The sequence below is a fragment of the Notothenia rossii genome, assembly GCF_949606895.1.
Source record: "Notothenia rossii genome assembly, chromosome: 12".
NCBI classification, from domain to species: domain Eukaryota; kingdom Metazoa; phylum Chordata; class Actinopteri; order Perciformes; family Nototheniidae; genus Notothenia; species Notothenia rossii.
In genome coordinates, this window is record NC_136911.1 from 20,767,190 (window position 1) to 20,785,662 (window position 18,473).

General features: G+C 41.3%; 3 protein-coding genes across 3 annotated transcripts; 1 reads left to right on the forward strand and 2 right to left on the reverse strand.

Annotated features, from left to right (window-relative positions):
* Positions 1-854: 854 nt before the first annotated feature.
* On the reverse strand, positions 855-4,407 carry mix23 (mitochondrial matrix import factor 23). Its single transcript, XM_079661366.1, is given in 6 exon segments — positions 855-1,237; positions 1,324-1,361; positions 1,364-1,448; positions 2,588-2,694; positions 3,380-3,515; positions 3,910-4,407. Coding segments are annotated over 5 exon segments (489 nt in total). The 5' UTR covers positions 3,387-3,515; positions 3,910-4,407; the 3' UTR covers positions 855-985.
* Positions 3,508-6,369, forward strand: fam162a (family with sequence similarity 162 member A). Its single transcript, XM_079661365.1, has 5 exons — positions 3,508-3,862; positions 4,436-4,567; positions 4,905-5,016; positions 5,438-5,546; positions 5,696-6,369. Exons 1-5 carry the CDS (start codon positions 3,820-3,822, stop codon positions 5,810-5,812), a joined length of 513 nt encoding a protein of 170 aa, XP_079517491.1. The 5' UTR covers positions 3,508-3,819; the 3' UTR covers positions 5,813-6,369.
* Positions 6,370-8,054: 1,685 nt separating this feature from the next.
* On the reverse strand, positions 8,055-18,415 carry kpna1 (karyopherin alpha 1 (importin alpha 5); the record flags this gene model as incomplete). Its single annotated transcript, XM_079661351.1, is given in 15 exon segments — positions 8,055-9,849; positions 11,117-11,292; positions 11,388-11,515; positions 11,939-12,064; positions 12,161-12,239; positions 12,604-12,767; positions 12,920-13,019; positions 13,101-13,189; positions 15,138-15,269; positions 15,429-15,523; positions 15,611-15,710; positions 16,696-16,809; positions 17,005-17,138; positions 18,335-18,383; positions 18,386-18,415. Coding segments are annotated over 15 exon segments (1,704 nt in total). The 3' UTR covers positions 8,055-9,661.
* Positions 18,416-18,473: the final 58 nt, after the last annotated feature.

Sequence of the window (18,473 nt, forward strand, 5' to 3'; positions counted from 1 at the left end):
CGCTGAACCTGTAATAAGTGACCCGACAGTAAAGAATACATATATTTATAACTAGTTTAGCTAGTTCCAGAGTAGATAAACTAGCTAAGAGTGTTAGGTCTAACTCTAGTGTATTTTGTTCCACTCAACGGTCCGTCACAGCTGCGGAGCTGTGATCATGCAGAGCTGCGTGTTCTCCGTCAGCAGCAGCTGATCTGATCTCTGATCTCTGATCTCTCTCTCGCGTCCGGTTACACTTCACTCGCGTTTATCTCCAAATCTATCAGATCTAGCTAGTTCTAGTTAATTAGAAGACTGCCTGCTTATCAAAAGGACCTAAACAATAAGCGTTGCTTGGCAACGGCGTGTGGCTGCAAAGTATAGCTCAGCATTATGCATATGTTTATATGAGGGGTCAAAATCCCATGCTCATAAAATGCTCATATCTTTCTTTCTCTTCATTCCCCACGCCCCTAAATAAATAGATAAATCTACCTATTTTAGGAAAAGTAAGGAAGTTTGAGCAGTGTTGGTTTTATATTAACAGAGTTACACATATTTCAAAACGCGAGGTGTAATAACTGCAGTGGCCTCCCTGTCAGAATGACAAAGGTCCTCAGTGAAGCTCAAGCCCATGTTTCTCACTACATACAACTTATTAAAAAGATCAGTTCAATGCAACTAATGTCGTCTCAGTGTTATTGCATGATGTTAAAAATGGTTTGCCATGAATTTAGTGATGGATTGTAAACATTTGAAATGAAGCATTTCAGTGTTTCTCAGTTACTGTTGTTGTTTTAATAAATCAGACACCGATGTACTGTACCTCTTTATATCGGCATTTCTGTCTAACAAATTGTTGTTGCGCTGATCAGGGGGGTACTTGCCTGATTTTTTTTTTTCAAAGGGGGTACATTACTGAAAAAAGTTTGAGAACCACTGACCTAGGATATGTTTCTGTAGATTATAGTAAATTAAATATACAAATATATTGAGAAAATATTAGTTATTTGGGTGAAGAGCCACTGAGGGAGGGTCCTCCAGCTGCAGATGTCTCTTGTCTCTCAGCTGCTGGTGTTTGGAGCCCTCTAACGTCAGGAACAGGACTCACTTTGGTCTGCTCCTTCCTGAGCTGTCTGAGGAGCACCAGGTTGTCGCTGTCCTTCGCTCTCTCTTCTCGCAGTTGTCCCATCACCTCAGATGTTTGAGCGATACAGGACTTGATAGCTTTGTCTCGGGTCAGATGGGCCTCCATCATCTGTGGAACACATGATATAAATAGTTGATCTTCAGCGTGATGGGAAAAAGCTACGAGGTTTGGTTTTAGTCATGGCTACCACTCACAGTTTCATAGAGCTGTTTGCATGTTTCTGAAGCGTCACTTTGCCTGAGAAGGACACTGTGGGCACGGTGGTGTTCAGGGAGTGCACGATGCGGTCGTCTATGTTTCGCATCAACCTCAGCACCTCCTGAGAAATCAAATCATGTTTTATTTATAGAGCACATTTAAAAACGATTTTTGGTCGAGCCAATGCAATAAAAACACTTTACTACAATAGCAAACAAAAGACAATAACAGCAAATATAAAAACAAAACACAGGGAAATGTCAGGTGTCGTGTTCCGCTCTGACAAGAAGGCCAGGGAGAAGAAGTGAGTCTTCAGTGAGGATTGAAAAACCCCTAGGGTCTGGGCCGACCTCACATGGAGGGGCAGAGTGTTTTGAGAAACACACAGCGGGGGAGGAGACAGAGTCAACAAATGACCTTCAAGGCAAGGATTTAAAGGTCACAAAAATGGTTTGCTGTCTTTTTAGTTATCAGAGCATAGTCTGATTCCTACAAACTAACTAAACTAAATACAAAATATGGCTAATAGTCATCCAAGCATATTTTTGTGCAGTGTACTTCAGATTAAATATCAGAATAGGAACTGATGATTGTTTCGCAATTGGTTAATAGTTCTATTAAAAGCTGCATGGTCACCATTGAAAAAAGAGGTCAATGATCTCAATGGGTGAATAATAAAGGTTTTGAATTGAATTGAATTGCATCTAATGATTATGTATATAAACAAGTGAAAATGTCCATCCAAGGTGCACAAAATCCAAATTGATGTCATTAAACGTATCGGTCAAAAACCCAAACATGTTCAGGTTAATATAACAAATGTTATCACACACCTCAAACCGATTCACACAGAAACATTGAAAGATATGGATCTCGGTGAACCCTACAGAGAGATTACACAATATCTAATATGTGCATAACTCCTGCACAAAACAACAGTGTTTCAAACCTGTGCTCAGCCTTCACCCAAACATGTTGCAGCTTAAGAGCCCAACACGTAGGCCAGTTTAGATGGATGTTAACACGTTTGAGGACATTTGGGTTGGGTAAGTTATCTAAACCCGTGACAGAGATTTTAAACCACATGCTGTTTGTTTTCAGTGATCTACTGTGGCTCCTTGAACTCTTCCCAGAGCAAACAGTATTCACTCGTGCTCTGTCTGAACACTACGCAGAATTATAATCAAACGCGGGTATGATTTACATCGTTACCGTGTCTTGTTAAGTTAACTCGTAAGTATTAATGCTGTGTTTATTTACCTGAAACATAGAGAAGTCCTCACAGTTTAAAGTTCTAGCGGGCGCAGCCATGTTGGACTGCAGGGTCCTGAACACACACAGCGCGTGAATGCTGTTCAAGGCAGTGCCTGAAAAAAAAAAACATTTAATCAAATTAGATAAATATGATTTAAATATGTAATATATAGTTATCAACACAATAATACACAATAACAAGAATACTTCAATTGTAATGGAAACATTGTTTTGTATATTTAAAAGCAATTTTAAGCAAGGGAAATGTGTATTTTCTACTAGCTTTTAATGTTTTTTTGTAGTTTTTTTTTAAAGAAATGTTGGATAACTAAACATTGGATGAATAAAGTATATATATATATATATATTTATATATATATATAGCTATATATATATATATATATATGGTATATATTGCTATATATATATATTGCTATATATATATATATATATATATATATATATAGCTATATATATATATTATATATATATATATATATATATATATATATATATATATATATATATATATATAAATATATAAGTCTGTCTTTCTGCCTGCCTGTCTGTCTGAAACAGTTATATAACTTGTGACCACATTTCCCCCGTCGATTCCCCCTACTTTGACCTAAACTCACTCATATTTTATGATGCCTTCACATAATTATACAAAAACCCTATTAAAGGTGGGGTAGGTAATTCAATTCAAAAACACTTTTTGTTATATTCCATGGAATGTTCTTAACATCCCGATAGCAATGAATACATTAAACGCTTTGACAATAAATATATACAAACATTTCATCTGTGGAAGTCGTAGCGCTGTAAAAAGCTAGTCCAATCATCTGCCAGATCAGATGATTCTCGGTATTACCAGATGATTCTGGTAATCTGCGCGTTCGTGTGTGTTGGAGGAGGGGCTCTGTCAGGAAGTCTGAAGGAAGGGGCAGATTGTTTTCGGTTGTGTACTTTCAAAGTCTAGCGCACTCGAGCTGGTTTCTCCATTCTTACCTACCCTACCTTTAAGATATAATTCAACCCAATAAAGTTAATCAGTATTCCATTGGGGGGCATGTTTTTTTAGATCAGGCAAACAGCACAGGCAGCTCATCTTATGTGATTGGTCCTTCTGATGGTACTAGCGGGTAGTGACTTTCAGCAGCTGACGGAGGACTGCTCTCTAATGTCTTGAGAGATACACTGCTCCTAATTTACTTGTTTTACGAACAAAACACAACATGAATTTCGTCAGAACTCGCCTTTCTCTCGGCAACCTCATTGGTTCGTATCTTTAACCTTCATTTACGTGTTGTTTTGTATGTGTTTACCTGGTAAAGTGTGTCTCTTCTCCCACTAATTCCAGTAAATGGTGGCTGAGGAGGTGTGTATATTGATAGTTGCTATGAACACGCCTCACTAAATTACTTTGACTTGGTAAACTGTGTTGTTTTAATATAATTATACGATACTCCTATGATTCATTTGTCCTCCTGACACACCCCTGTCTTATTAAGAAAGTGCGCAACACACCGGCAGTTCTGCTTTCATTTCTTATTGGATATCTCGCGAGAACTCATTTGTTATTTTTGTAGAATGTGTTGTTTGCATGTGTTGTTTTTGGTGTGATTAAACCGAGCCATCAGCTATTGTTTAAGCATTTTACCAAAGAAAATACACATATTTAGTAGTTCAAGCCTCTCGGTGATGTTTTTTCTTTACCTGTTGTCTGACATTTGACATACTAAATTATATCACAAAAAAACTTAGTTTAACCAATATTACATGGTTTAAGCCTTGTTATAATTCCTCCCAGATTCGTTGAAGTTTTCCTAATGTTTCTGTATATGTGAACAGGTCAGAGGTGCAGACAGGTCACTGAAACATGGAGCCACAGAGGGATGTGCAGCAAACCAGAGGTGGTCAAAGCAGAGCCTCCTGCAGCCCCAGCAGTCCCAGCACCAGCAGCCCCAGCAGTCCCAGCACCAGGTACAATTTAGGATCATAAGCAAATAGATGTACTATTCTGTTACCACCCACTATAATACAAATAACATGTAAATATGTTTGCGGAAAGAGAGTTCAAATTCCCCCCAGTGATTGTTGCTTCAGTAACACACCCCAGAGGAGTGTGTACATCACAGGACACTTGTTGCCGTACGAAGTGTGTGAAACTATTTCCTTTGTCCCAGAGGAAGGAGGAACACAGGAAGTGGGGTTACAATCCGGGGTGATGGAGCGAATCACTAGGGCTTGTGAAAGTGAACTGTAAAATGGTGATTCTGCCTGCTTGTTTTTCATTTTCTAACGTGCGTTTTCCTTCCAGTTACTCGTGCCTCGTTCAGAGTCCCAGGCTACAAACCGTCGAATATGGACAAGAAGTTTCTTCTCTGGTCGGGACGCTTTAAGACAGAAGACCAGATACCAGAGATTGTGTCGTGAGTAGCTTCTTCCTGTTTACACCAGACCTCCCAGCGCACTGATTGGCTCTCTGTAATTCAGTTAACGTACATCAAAAGAACAGAGCTCGCTGCAGAGGGTAGCTGATGTTCCCGAGATGAACGCCCTTTAAACAAGGCGTCTGTTTTGGAGGTAATGACTGTGATTCTTAAGTCATGATAATCAGATAACATCAGATCTGCTGCTGCGACAGAAGTCCTGATTGTCACGTACACAAACTGCAGACCTCCCACCCTCACAATAAACAGAGACTTGGTGTCATATGGACGCTGCTGAAAAGCATGATTAGCAGGTTATTGTTGACGGTGTTGTGAAGGAACATGCAGGATATGTAAACAAACCTGCGCGTGGATGTGTTGTGTTTGATACTTGTTGTTTGTCCACCTGCCCGTGCCTCAGGTTTGAGATGCTGGATGCTGCCAGGAACAAAGCCAGAGTGAAAGCCTGCTACGTGATGATGGCGGTCACGATTGGGGCGTGTTTGATCACGGTGATCCTGGGCAAACGGGTGAGTGATAATGGGCGACCGCTTTGTGTTTCATGCTTTGGTTTTCTCCTGTTTTTAAAAGGAGGATAATCTCGTTGTGTTTTCACACCTGTGACGACAAGACGTGAAAATTAGACATTTTTAAAAATCCTATTCCTCATTTTTCTCAGGCTGCAGGCAGGAACGAGTCTCTGACAGTCCAGAACATGGAGAAGAAAGCAAGATGGAGGGAGGAAATACAGAAAGAGAAGGAAGCGGCTCTCGCCCTGTCTGAGAAAGCTCACTAAAAGATCACGTCCCTTCAAACCCTCATAGTGGGCCCATAGTGCCCCCCCTGTATTTATCACAACTTCAGAGCTCTCCACTCCCATCCTACCTAGCAGCCAACAGAAATCACAGCAGTTTGTGATTCTTAACCTTTTTTTAAGCCTTTGTGAAGTTTATCTTCATTTTTTTTAAACGAATAACAAATACTGTGGCGTTGTGATACATGTCTGGCAAAAAAAATGATTTTTCAGACAAGAAATCCGTGTGAGACGCACCAATAACGTTTTATCTAGCAATGCTTCTAGTAAGCTTTCACTATATACCTCGAAATCTCTCCAAAATAACTGCCTTAGTTTTGAAATTAACCTCGAAGGCCACGGTCCGACTTGTGATGACAGTTCAGGTTTAAAATGGTGTTCTGTTTTTCTGTAAGAGAACGTCAAGAAGTAGATCAGGCATCTGAACGAGGGCCCGTTCTGTTCTGGATCCTGTGGGTTGTTCATGACTTGATGCAGCCTCTGTGTTTGTATAAAGTGAGCACTAAAAAAATATGAAATAAAGTATTTCTTCTTGAGGATTCCTGTTTCATTGCATATCACTTTCATGTTATGGCATCATCACCCCAGGCCTCAAAGACCTTCACTAGCTTCCTGTCTCCCATCGCATCTAATACAACATTCTGGTCCTCACCTGCAAAGCACTCCACCATCTGCCCCCCCCCCCCATATCTCACAAACCTTCTCGCCCCCTATCAACCCCCCACGGTCCCTCAGATCCACCGCAGCCGGACTCCATTCCCACATCCACACTCAGCAGCTTTGGGGACAGAGCCTTCTCAGTGGCAGCTCCTAGGCTCTGGAATTCCATCCCCCAAGATCTTCGTGGCCGTTTCTCAATGTCGAGTAAAGCTGCTGCAGAGCCACTATTTCAAGTATACCAGGGGTTCCCAAACTTTTCAGGGGGGGGGGGGCGGCTAGTGAATTAATTTCAGTTTTCCGCACTCTCGCGGGAGTGTCATTATTGTCTCACTACTACCCCACCCCACCCCAGGCCTATTGTTTTTGGATATTTGTGGAGTTAGGGGTCCATGAGTGTTTTTTATTGGTTAAGTGGTCCTTGGTATGAAAAAGTTTGAGAAACACTGCGCTAGTGGATTGTCAAAGGGGGAGCCTCGTTATGGGGAAATGATACAGATGGCTAGTCCGCCCCTGAAAATGTCTATGCAAACGTTATTATTAATAATACATTTTTAAAAAATATATAAAAAGAATTAATCAATTTTTTTTAAATTTTTTTTTAATTTAATTTTCCATTTTTATTTTGTAATCATTTCGCGACCCCCACTTTGGGAACCCCTGAAGTGTACTACGTCATCGAGTGGCGCCGGAAGACCATTTAAATGCATGTTAAATGCCCATTATTCAGCGCCACTCGATGACGTAGTATACTTGAAACAGTGGCTCTGCAGCAGGTATACTCGACATTGAGAAACGGCCTCTGAGTCCCAGTCTTTCAGTCCCGCCTCAAAACCCATCTCTTCATCTCCGTCTACCCATAAGCCCCCCCTCTCAATGAACTTCCCCTTGACTGCCTTTTTTGTTTGTTTTTTTTAATCTATTTTGTTTTGCCTGTCCGTTTGTTTACCCTCCCTCATTCTGTATAGTTGAGTTGTAGAAAAGCACTATCAGGCTTCATACACTTTTTCACCAATGACTTTTACCTCATTTTCCATGACCAAAATAATCACTCAGCGGTACCACTGAAACATTTTTATTTTAACATGGTAAGCTGGAAAATAAGGTCTGCATACTGTATGAAACATGTTGTGCCTATCTAAAACAAATCAAATAGTAGGCTTACTAGCTCCTACAGACTAAAGCCACTGGAGACTAGAGGGCGTGATTGTAAGGAAAATACCTCGACAGTTAAATGCCATTTCACGTTTCATTACTATACAGTATTTATTATCTTTATAGTATTACTATTTTGGCGATTCAATAAAATATAAATTATATTTGATGCAACTTTGGTTACATTTCCCAAACTTTTCCAGGGCCTTAGCATTTTTAATTTCCATGACTTTTCCAGGTTTTCAATGACCGTAGGAACCCTGCACTATATAATTATAATGTATTATTTATTATATGTAGACTTCAACTCTAAACCAAGTTATTTTTCACCTTGTTTTGGACCAAGCTATCCCCGATGGAAAGACTCACCCTGCACACAGACTCCAATAAAACGGATCCACTAACACTGAGGTTCATGAAACAGCTTTTATGCAAATGGCATAACAGGGGACAGTTGCACAAACTCAATACAACAAACAGTAATTAACATGTAGAGCTGGTCATCTCCTGCAGAGATTTGATAAAAGTAAGCGATGTTAGGAGGACTTGGTAAACAAACATTCAGCTTTGCTAACTAAGGTGATCTCCAGTGTGTGTTTCATCTGGAGCTGTCATCAAATCATCTGGAAGAGTTCCTGTAGAATGAGGATTATGGCACCATCAGCAACAAGACAGATGCTAAACCCAACTTAAACAAATAACAGCTTTTTCTTTAAAAGACTAATTTGAGACCCAATAGCTGGCATTGATGATTTGGCATGATCAAATTGGAAAATACTACCTGAACATGTGTCGGAAAGACATTTAGACTGCGCAGCTAAACAGCCCATTTTCCAAGACTTACTTTACAATACAGTTCTTCTAGCTTTGCCGAGGCAGCATGATCTACTGATTGTAATTAGTGTGCTAGGAGTTTTCACTCCACCACGAGTCCTTCCTGTGGGAACAGTCAGAAAAGTACATTGTAATCCTTGTGAAACCAGAAGGGGACCGAGCATCCGGACTCCTTTACGCCTGAGGAGGGAAGAGCCGCGTCATCAACCAATGAACTAGTTAACGCAATAAAACGACGGAGAGCAGGCGTCAGTCCAGAACTAAAGTGCTGCAAAGGAAATGCAATTATGGTAAGAGAATAAAAAATAAAATATCCCGCTGCTCTGCTGCTGGACAGATCCCGGGGTTAAATAGTCTGTTTTGTCCAAGTCTGTCTAAATGTCTCAGTGCGAGGGAAGACTCCAATTCCCGTGAATCCACAGGCGAATGACGTCACATGAAGTGGAAAGACCCACGACTGGATCAAAAGAATGCATGATATGGTTTCCAAGAGGGAACGCAAGCAGCCAAACTCCGCCCCTCAGCGACAGTCAAGCTCCTAATTCCCTGTGGTGGCTTATCCAGAGGAGGCGAGGGGAAACACCTCCTTTATGGGGGTGTCTAAGTGCCTTTAGTAGAGGTCAGTTGAGTCCGTGGGTTGTACTGTGGGCAGCTCAGTCCAAAGACCACAGTCACATGTGGTCAACGTCTCATGGTCAGTCCAGTGTTTAGGTTACATCGTTCTTCTCCATGTGAGGAAGGCGGGGTAAAGAAAAATAATCACGTCCATGTTTGTCTGTCTTGTGAGTCATTAATGCTTCAATCAGACAAGCAGTGCAGTCCTACGAACTCCCACCGGGTCAGGAAGAGTGCTTTTCATTTAGGGGGGGGGCTGAGGGAATCCTAACAGTACGACGGGAGAGGGGGGGTGTTACGAGGACAATCAGCTGAGCAGGAAGGTGAGGGTTCAGGGTGACGTGAGAATGTGGGAAACCTTCACAAACTGGCTGACAGGACTGCAGAACTCCACCTACGTCAGACGTACTCGCACACGCTCCTGCAACGTCACATAATCATGGTTATGATTGGATCTCAGGAGGGGAGGGGAGGGGTCATCCAAACCCCTTGATCGTGGCAGTGGGCAGAGAGAGAGACAGAGAGATGAGGATGGAGGTGGAGCACATGGGGAGGAAAGGGTTTTTAGCATTATAGCTGGAAGCCTTCCATGGGGGCCTCGCACTGCTGGAAGAGGAACTGCTGCTGCTGCAGGTCCACGGCCGGGGCCAGAGCCGGGTCCTCGTCCTCGGTGTTGAAGTAGCGCTCGATCAGGTCGAAGGCCTTCTGGTAGATCTCCTGGTTCTCGTGGCCCTGCAGGAACTCCAACTTGTCCAGGCCTGCGAAGATGGAAGGATCAATTTACTGCAAGCTATTCAAACAGGTGTTCATTCTTCAGGTTTGTCTCACTTCTGGTTTCCAGTGTCTCAAAGGTCAGGTTTATATCCCTCTAAAGGGAACCTCTTTGAGTGTGCTGTGAGGACACTTTGGCTTCTGGGAAACGCGTAATTTATTAATAATACTAAATGCAATTGATTGCAATAATTGTACTAGTGTGTGTACTAGGGCTGTTTTTCGGGCCCCGGATACTCGGTAGTAATCAGCAGCGAATATTCGATGCGGAGAGATTTGTATTTTTTTTTTCTAAAAAAATTGTTAAGACATTTTTTTTTCAAAAAATGTTTGGGGGGAAAAAGGTTTCATAACACGCTCCGAATCCGAGACACCTGACAACACGCTGTTAAACAGAAGTGTATAAAGAGCATACTATTACGATTTATATTTATTTATTGTCTCAGTACTCGCAAACATTAAAAATAAATGTGTCCTCTGTAGGGTAACTGTAGGGTCTGCTGTATTGTTGAGGATGTTGATGGCTGGGATGAACCTATGGACACAAGTTATTATTAGGTTGAGCAACTCAACTTTATTCCATTGCCTTAGCCCCAGATGTTCCCACATTACTCCTATTATTTTCACTATTCGGATAAAATTAAAAAAACTAATATAAAAAAACAATTTGGTTTCTTGCTTGCAACTATTTTCCAAGCAAAGTAAGTGCACGTTTTTATCATGTGTAACGTTACTGTTTAAACGGCAGATAAAGCAGCTTCACCATGGCAACTTGACAACAGCTAAGCTAAGCTAGGCTACTACTTACAGCATCCGGTGACTTTTCAGAGTTGTTGTGCCACCGTGGTAGGCCAGTTTCTTGTCGCATATTTGGCACACTGCCTTCTTCTTACCGTCGTCCAATTTAAAATGGTCCCACACAGCTGAAGTCTTCGGCATTTTGTGGGTGAAACGAGGTGAAGCGTGCCGTTTGCGTTTGTGACTGTGAGTGAACGCGATGTCAGGAGCACAGGCTGAGATTGTATATATTTCCGCATTTTAACAGTGCAATTCAAAAGTATAAATGTAGTATAAGAATATGACAATTCGACTTTATTAATAGCATACATTTAGAAAAAATATATATTTTCTTTGGAAAAAAAATAAAAAAACGAATATCCGAATAATGAAATTGAAACCCGAATAGTTGGCCAACGAACGAATATTCGAATAGTCGAATATTCGGGTACAGCCCTAGTGTGTACGTAGACTTACCGTAGGCCTCTTCGATGAGGGCACAGTAGGGGTTGATGCCCCCCCCCCTCTTGGCCTCCAGCTCTCCCAGTCGCAGGATGTTCTCCAGGCCGTTGAGAGCCACCTGAACTATTTTGGAGTCCATGAGTGTGAGCAGGTCACACAGAGGTTTTATACAGCCGAGATCCACAATGTGCCTACAGGGGGCAGTGCACACAAAGACACAGAATTACACTTTTATTCAGAGCTTCAGAAGACTACTACACTTATGTTATTAAAAGTGTTTCCGTACCTAATTTGCTCTGCAGAGCCCCCTGAGGTGGCGTTGGTGATGGCCCAGGCTGCTTCCTTCCTTGTGCGAAACTCTGCGACCTGCAGGATGGTGATGAGAGGAGGCAGCAGATCGGCATCCATCACCATCTAGTGAGGGGGAGAGGACTTTATTAGAGGAGGATATGCTCAGCTTCTTAACCTCAACTTCCTGTGTTATTCCGTCAGACGCCACGCAGAAGTAATCAGAAGACTTCTTTGATCTTCTCCAAGGCAACGCACTTTTTTGAGGCGTCAGAAGGTGAAAAATCTTAAAACTGCAACTTTTAAAAATACTTCTGAAAGGCTTTTTATTCATATTAAACCAGGTCACACACACACACACACACACACACACACACACACACACACACACACACACACACACACACACACACACACACACACACACACACACACACACACACACACACACACACACACACACACACACACACACACACACACACACACACACACACACACACACACACACACACACACACACACACACACACACACACACACACATACCTGTATTTGTGCTCGGTTCCCTGCGGTGATGTTGGAGATGGTCCAGCAGGCTTCCTTCTTGATGGACTCCTTGGGGCTGCTCAGGAGGTGCAGGAGGGACTGCAGCGCCGAACAGTTCAAAATCACCTAGACCATCGTAAATGACACACCACGTTCAAACATTTGTATCTAGAAATATGGAATAAACTTCAACAGGAGTAGAATGACTTGATGTGTTATTACCTGTGTCTGCAGATCATCTCCTGTGACTATGTTCCCAACAGCTCTCAGTGCAGGAGACACCACCTTATAGTCAGAGTGCCTGGAACAAAGCAGGATTGTAATTTGGATCGGATTCAGAAATTCAAAATTGATCCTATCTTCTTTACGACCTGTTTTCCCCACAATAAATATTGAACCCTATTCTGTGCTGTCTTTTTCACGTTAAAGTACTACAGCGTGTCCTCTCCTGACCTTTGCAGTTTCTCACAGCTGGTAATGCATTAGTGAAACTCAAACACTGTGTGGGAGCATTCACACACACCTACATCTGGACTGTCACACCCACTGTAGCCGTGAAGAACATGGGAGATGATGTACTGACTGACGGAGAGCCTGGCGCTTCTCATACACTAAATATCTATCTTTTAGAGTTGTAAGTGTACAGTGTGTGTTTAAATACTCACAGCAGTAGCTCCACCAGCCTGCGACAGACTCCTGAGTCAATAACAGCCTGGATTTTGTCGTTGGGGCCGTCAGATAGGTAGGAGAGTGCCCAGCATGCATCAGCCAGGATGTCTGTGTCATTGACGAACAGCAGCCAGGACAGCACACTGAGACACGGGGACACCTGGGGGAAAGAGAGACATGGAGGGAGGGTGCTGGTGTTCAGTCCAGTTTTCCAATTCAGATTTAAACTGCCTACAGCGGGTGACATGATATACTTTAGCAATGTGAGAGGTGTGCTGTTGCTATAGCGATGTGTTTATCTTGGCAAATTACCTTAGCGAAGTCCGGAGGTGGGTTTTTTCCTCTGCACAGGTTTGAGAGCGCCCACACTGCATTCCTCATCATCGTTAGACGGTTCTGTTTGGCCAATAACCTGCAGAGGGAGAGGGTCTCACGGGGTCAAAATCACTCGGTACTTTGCAGTGTGATAACGAGGGGAGGTGTTGCTACTTACTGCACCAGGGAAGGCAGGATGTTGCAGTCTATGACAAAGTCTCTGCATTCTGTGCTGTCTCCTGCTATGTTTCCCAAGGCCCACACTGCCTGCAACACACACATCAGGTCAGTCAATAGGGTTATCAAACAAGGAGCGTTCAATAAATACATGTTGTCATACATTATACTTCAGTAAGTTAAAGACAAGGAATGTAATGAGAGAAGTTTAAGTGATGAAAAACATATTTACTGCTTATTTTAATACAAGAAATGCAGTAAAAAGTGCTTTAAAGAATAAATACTTAGAATCAACAAACAGTATATGCCAGGACATCATGCCATGATCAATGGTAAATAAGATGGAAAATGAAACTCATATACAAAATAAGTTTATAAGAAAGAATAAATTACATAAGATTGAAAATGATTGTGTGGTAGTTTGGGGGAACACATATAAAACAAATACACATCCCATCTACATCCTGTAAAAAAGAGCCATACGAGTTATACATAAAACTACAAATACATTATTTATCAAACTAAAAACTCTAAAACTGATGTTCAAATCAACAATTACCTCATAATATCCGGGGACTTTTCACACGGAGAGAAAGCATGCACATGTTGAGAGGAAACTGCATTTTCAAAAAACCACCCGTACGAACAAATGCCAAACTTCATTGCATCTCATCAAAAGGTGTTCGTCTGTGGAATAACTAATGATGCATAAGTGTATCTAAACTGAAAGTATTATTTAGGAGCCAAATCATGAATGGTTACGAACAGGACCTGTCAAATCTTTCTTGTAATTGTAAAAGTAATTTCTTTCCGATTGTTTTGTAAAAAACAAAAACAAACAAACAAATTAAAAAGACAAACACGTCGCTGATGACGATGACCTAATATTTTATTTATAAAGAAAATGTATGCTAGAGGGGGAAGGACAAGTTTTAAGCTTCTTCTTGCCCCTGTTGAACATGACAGAGACTATTTGAGAATTTGTGTGTACTTTGTTATAATTATTATTATGAGTGAGAAAAAGAAAAAAAAGGAATATATATACATATATATTAATGCTGTCAAAATTATCGCGTTAACAGCGGTAATACATTTATTGAATTAATTGCGTTAAAATATTTAACGCATTTAACGCATGTGCAGAATGGCCCGCCCCATACATCCCACCAGTGGCAGCGCTGGGATAGGCTACAGCCATACCAAGAAATGGCTTAGCCCCACCTTAGCCCCACCATGAACAATGATGTTAAAGTAAGCAAAATAAAGTCCGCCAACTCGCGGAGTAAATCACACAGACAGCAGTTAGTAAGATTGATTTCAGTAGTCACTTGTCTGGAAATACCGAAGACTAGAAACGGTTTTGAAAACTTTTTCGTCTTCTCAATAGAACATCTTTGATAATGTCTTCTGGCCAATCAGAATCAAGATAACGGCGTGGTGGTGTTGTTGCAGGAAGTCCTGACGGAGAATATTTTTGCTGTAGTAGATCTCTATATACATCGATACAACATGATAGCAATCAACACGTAATGAAATAAGACCACACGGTTTGATGATTGATAGGTGTGTGGGCTGTCTTTCATTTTGACACACAGCACAATGTTATAATAAACATACTGTGTGTTAAATGGATATATCCGCCTTCTTTCATTTATCTTTCCATTCTCACAACAATATACATAAAGAAATGGCATATTTTTAACATAGTTCGAATGGTGATTAATCTGATTAATAAATTTTTAAGCTGTGATTAATCTGATTAAAAATGTTAATCGTTTGACAGCCTTAATATATATGTTATTATTATTATTGTTGTATGTTTGTTTCTGACATGTTCAATACATTGACTAAAAAAATCAAATAAAACCTATTTAATTCTAATAAAATGAATACTCATATTTACTGCATGCATATATTTTTATCAATAAACACTGCAGCGTCATCAAAATGTCTCCATCTCTTCTACTTTGTTGTGTTCTCTTCTCCCCCTGACCGCCAGCTGGAAGAACAAACACAGTGACTCAGGATTCCTCCCTACCTGTTCCTGTACGTCTTCGAAATCCGAGCTGAGCATCTCTATGAATATGGGCACAGCTCCTGCCTGGATCACCACCCGAGTCTGATGGGATGTCCCCGATGCGATGTTAGTCAGCACCCACGCAGCCTCAAACTGAAACATAATCAGAACATAGAACATTCATTACATGTTTATCACTGTGGTTATTTTTTAATTGCTGAATGTTATCCCCCCCCCTGCACAACACAAACATAATCCAAATGTCCCCAGCTTGATTGAAGTTGTGCACACCTGCAGACTGTGGGAATGTACCTGAAGTGTACAGTTTTCTTTCCTCTTCAGGAACTCAACAAAGCGCTCCACCACACCTGAAGTGGCGATGACTTCATCGATGGGCGGGTTGGGTTCTGTGTGAGGCAATTTTCAGAAAATGAGTATAGCAATTATCAAAGCATTATCCTGAAATCAATGCTTTAGAACAGATGAACTTTTACCTTTAGAAAGCAGTTTCCTAAAGCGCTGAGTGCCTATTAGCTGCTGCTCAGGACTACTGGAGAAGATCATCTGAGTCATGTCTTCAGAGATCACTCCACCCTGTACGGATCGGGAATGGAAATGTGATGAAACACAATGTTGTCTCCATATGTGTTGGGAATGACGGTGTTGTGTCCCCCGTGGTGAAATGCACCCCTTGACACGGCATTTTAACGTATAGTCCGCGATTCTATGTTGTCTTTTTGATGGTTGCGTTGTCGAATCCTGGATTTTGCATTCATTCGTTCGTCACTTATTTTTCAGTTAATTTTTTATTTAAAAAGGTGGGGGTAGGTCATTTTGGAGAAAGCAGCTCGAGTGCTCTAGAATTTGAAAATACACGAACGGAAATAATCTGCCACTTCCTTCCAGAGCCCCTCCTCCAACACACACGAACGCGCACATGACCAATGAGGGCACGAGATAAGTTTGTGCACAGATGGAAGGCTGACAGGCAGGTAGGCCATCCAGTTACTTTAGCCGGCTCAGATGATTGGTCGTGCTTTTTACAGCTCCACGGCTTCCAGAGATGACATTATTTTATGGATTTTTTGTCAAAGCACTTCAGATATTCATTGCTATCGGGATGTTAAGAGCATTCCATGGAATATAACAAAGTGTATCTTGAGCCGGTTTCTCAAACTTACCCCCACCTTTAATATATGTTTTTATTTAATTGTGACGTCCTGTCTGTATACTTGTGCTTTACAATGTATTGTTTATCTTTACATCAAGTGCTTGAGGGTGGGATTAATAGAAACATTTTTATTTTGGGGGGTGCTTTTTATGAACAGCCTGGTTGCCACGATATGCACCCCTTGCTATCTCTAACAATAAACGTGTCACATACATGAAACTTGCTCCATTTATTGGTACTAGTCCTACAATTATACCCTCCAAAGTGCTTGAGGGTGGAATTAATAGAAGCATATTCTTTGGGGGGGTGCTTTTTACGGCAGGCCAGGGGGTGCATTTCACGACGAGGGTGATCATTTGACAGAACACTGGCACTGAATGCATATGGATAGCAGGATTTATTTCCTACCGTGTTTGGATCCATGTTGTTAGCCTGGGACTCAAGGTAGCCGCTATCGGCCATCCCATCCTCCTCGGGGAGGCCGTCATCCTCCACTGTGGCAACATTCCTCCTCTTAAAGAGCTATAAAGATTAAAAGAAAATATTTGTTCAGTATACTGCAACATCAATATTACACTGATAGGAACAGCATGGGTTCAAGTGTACTCGCTGACATGAGCAACACTGGCCGTGCAATCATTAAGTCTGTTTAAATTTGACCTACCTGGAGAATAATTCCACCTACACAATAATACATATGCTGCCCACTGTGTTCACCTGTTCATCCTTCTTCTGTTTCCGAAGCTGTAGGCCTTCCTCTTCCCTCCTTCTTCTCATTTCATCTGTGTTGAGGGACTTGTTCTTGTAGCTCTTGAGTCGTGCATTATCCTTACCCTGACTCATTGTGTAGCCTGGAGAGATGCAGAAATACATGTTATTTAGACAGACTTAGGTAAGATTTGGAGAATTTTTTTTTTAACTTCCTGATCTGAATATGAATCTTGAACTGATGGATGGCCAAATCCTCTTTTAAATCACCAACAAAATAACTTGCAATGTTTTTTCGCACTATTTTATCCATCTTCTGTTTTTGATATTTGATATATATTTATGTTGCGTCTACATCGTTGAAGGAGCATGGGGCTTTTCATTGCAAAAACTACACTATAGCTTCTGTGGATATGACAACAAAACCTTTGAATCTTGAAACAATGCAAGCATATATCATGTATGTTTAGGCATTAGAGTTGTCTGTATGGCACATCCCACCAGTTTCCGCATGTGTCATTTATAGGAATCGTCAAAAACAATCAGTAAATCATGTAAAACTACGCGGCATCATCCTCAGAAAACAGTTCAACAAACCGGGGCATCTGAGGATAATAGCTAGCTAGCTGGTTAGCTTTATTGACACTGCGTTGTTAATAAGCAACAAAACCTATAATCATCTAATGACCGGGTGTGCTGCTTTCCCGTATCGATTCACAAGCTAGCAAAGCCCAAATAAATATTAAATTATTGAAGCAAAGGTAAACGGGAGCAATTTGTCAGATAGCTAATGTCATAGCCGTTTTTAACACAATAAACTCCAACCGTTGAAGCAGATTTTGAATGACCGTAGTGGCCAACAGTGGTACTAAATCTCAAGTGACGTAATTTTGGCACAAAAATACTTTTTCTCATTATCTTTTTATTAACATGTCTTAACTAAAAGGTGATCTGAGAAGTAATTTAAGACAAAATACCCTGTAATCTCTCCATTTATTTGACTGAGCCTAGAGCAGGAGACGGGGCTTAGGTAAACCTCCAGTGCGCATGCTCAATGGGTCCACATACGGGTACTTTCCGACTGCTCCAGCCGCTCCTTTTTTTGGCTTCAAGCGCCACTGAGAAACTCTCATAGGAATGAACGGAGTTTCCATGAATTTACTGCAGAAAAATAGTTAGCTAACAGTGGCTAACTGAACTAGCTCTGACATGTAACATTATCTCAAGCGACAAGCACAACGTTATTCAAATGTTGCAGACAGAAATAATGAAACAGCTTCTTATTATAAGGCTAAAACATACGAAGAGTCATCAATAAATGTAATTATTATCAACTGACCTGTCAAATTGGGCTCTATAATCCACTTTTTATTCGCTAGGCCACCGTTTGTACAGCCGTCGCCGGTATGACACTGCGCATGCGCGATGTCAAACTATCCCCCCCTCCGCATTTCCCCCCTCCGTCCCACCTACCAACC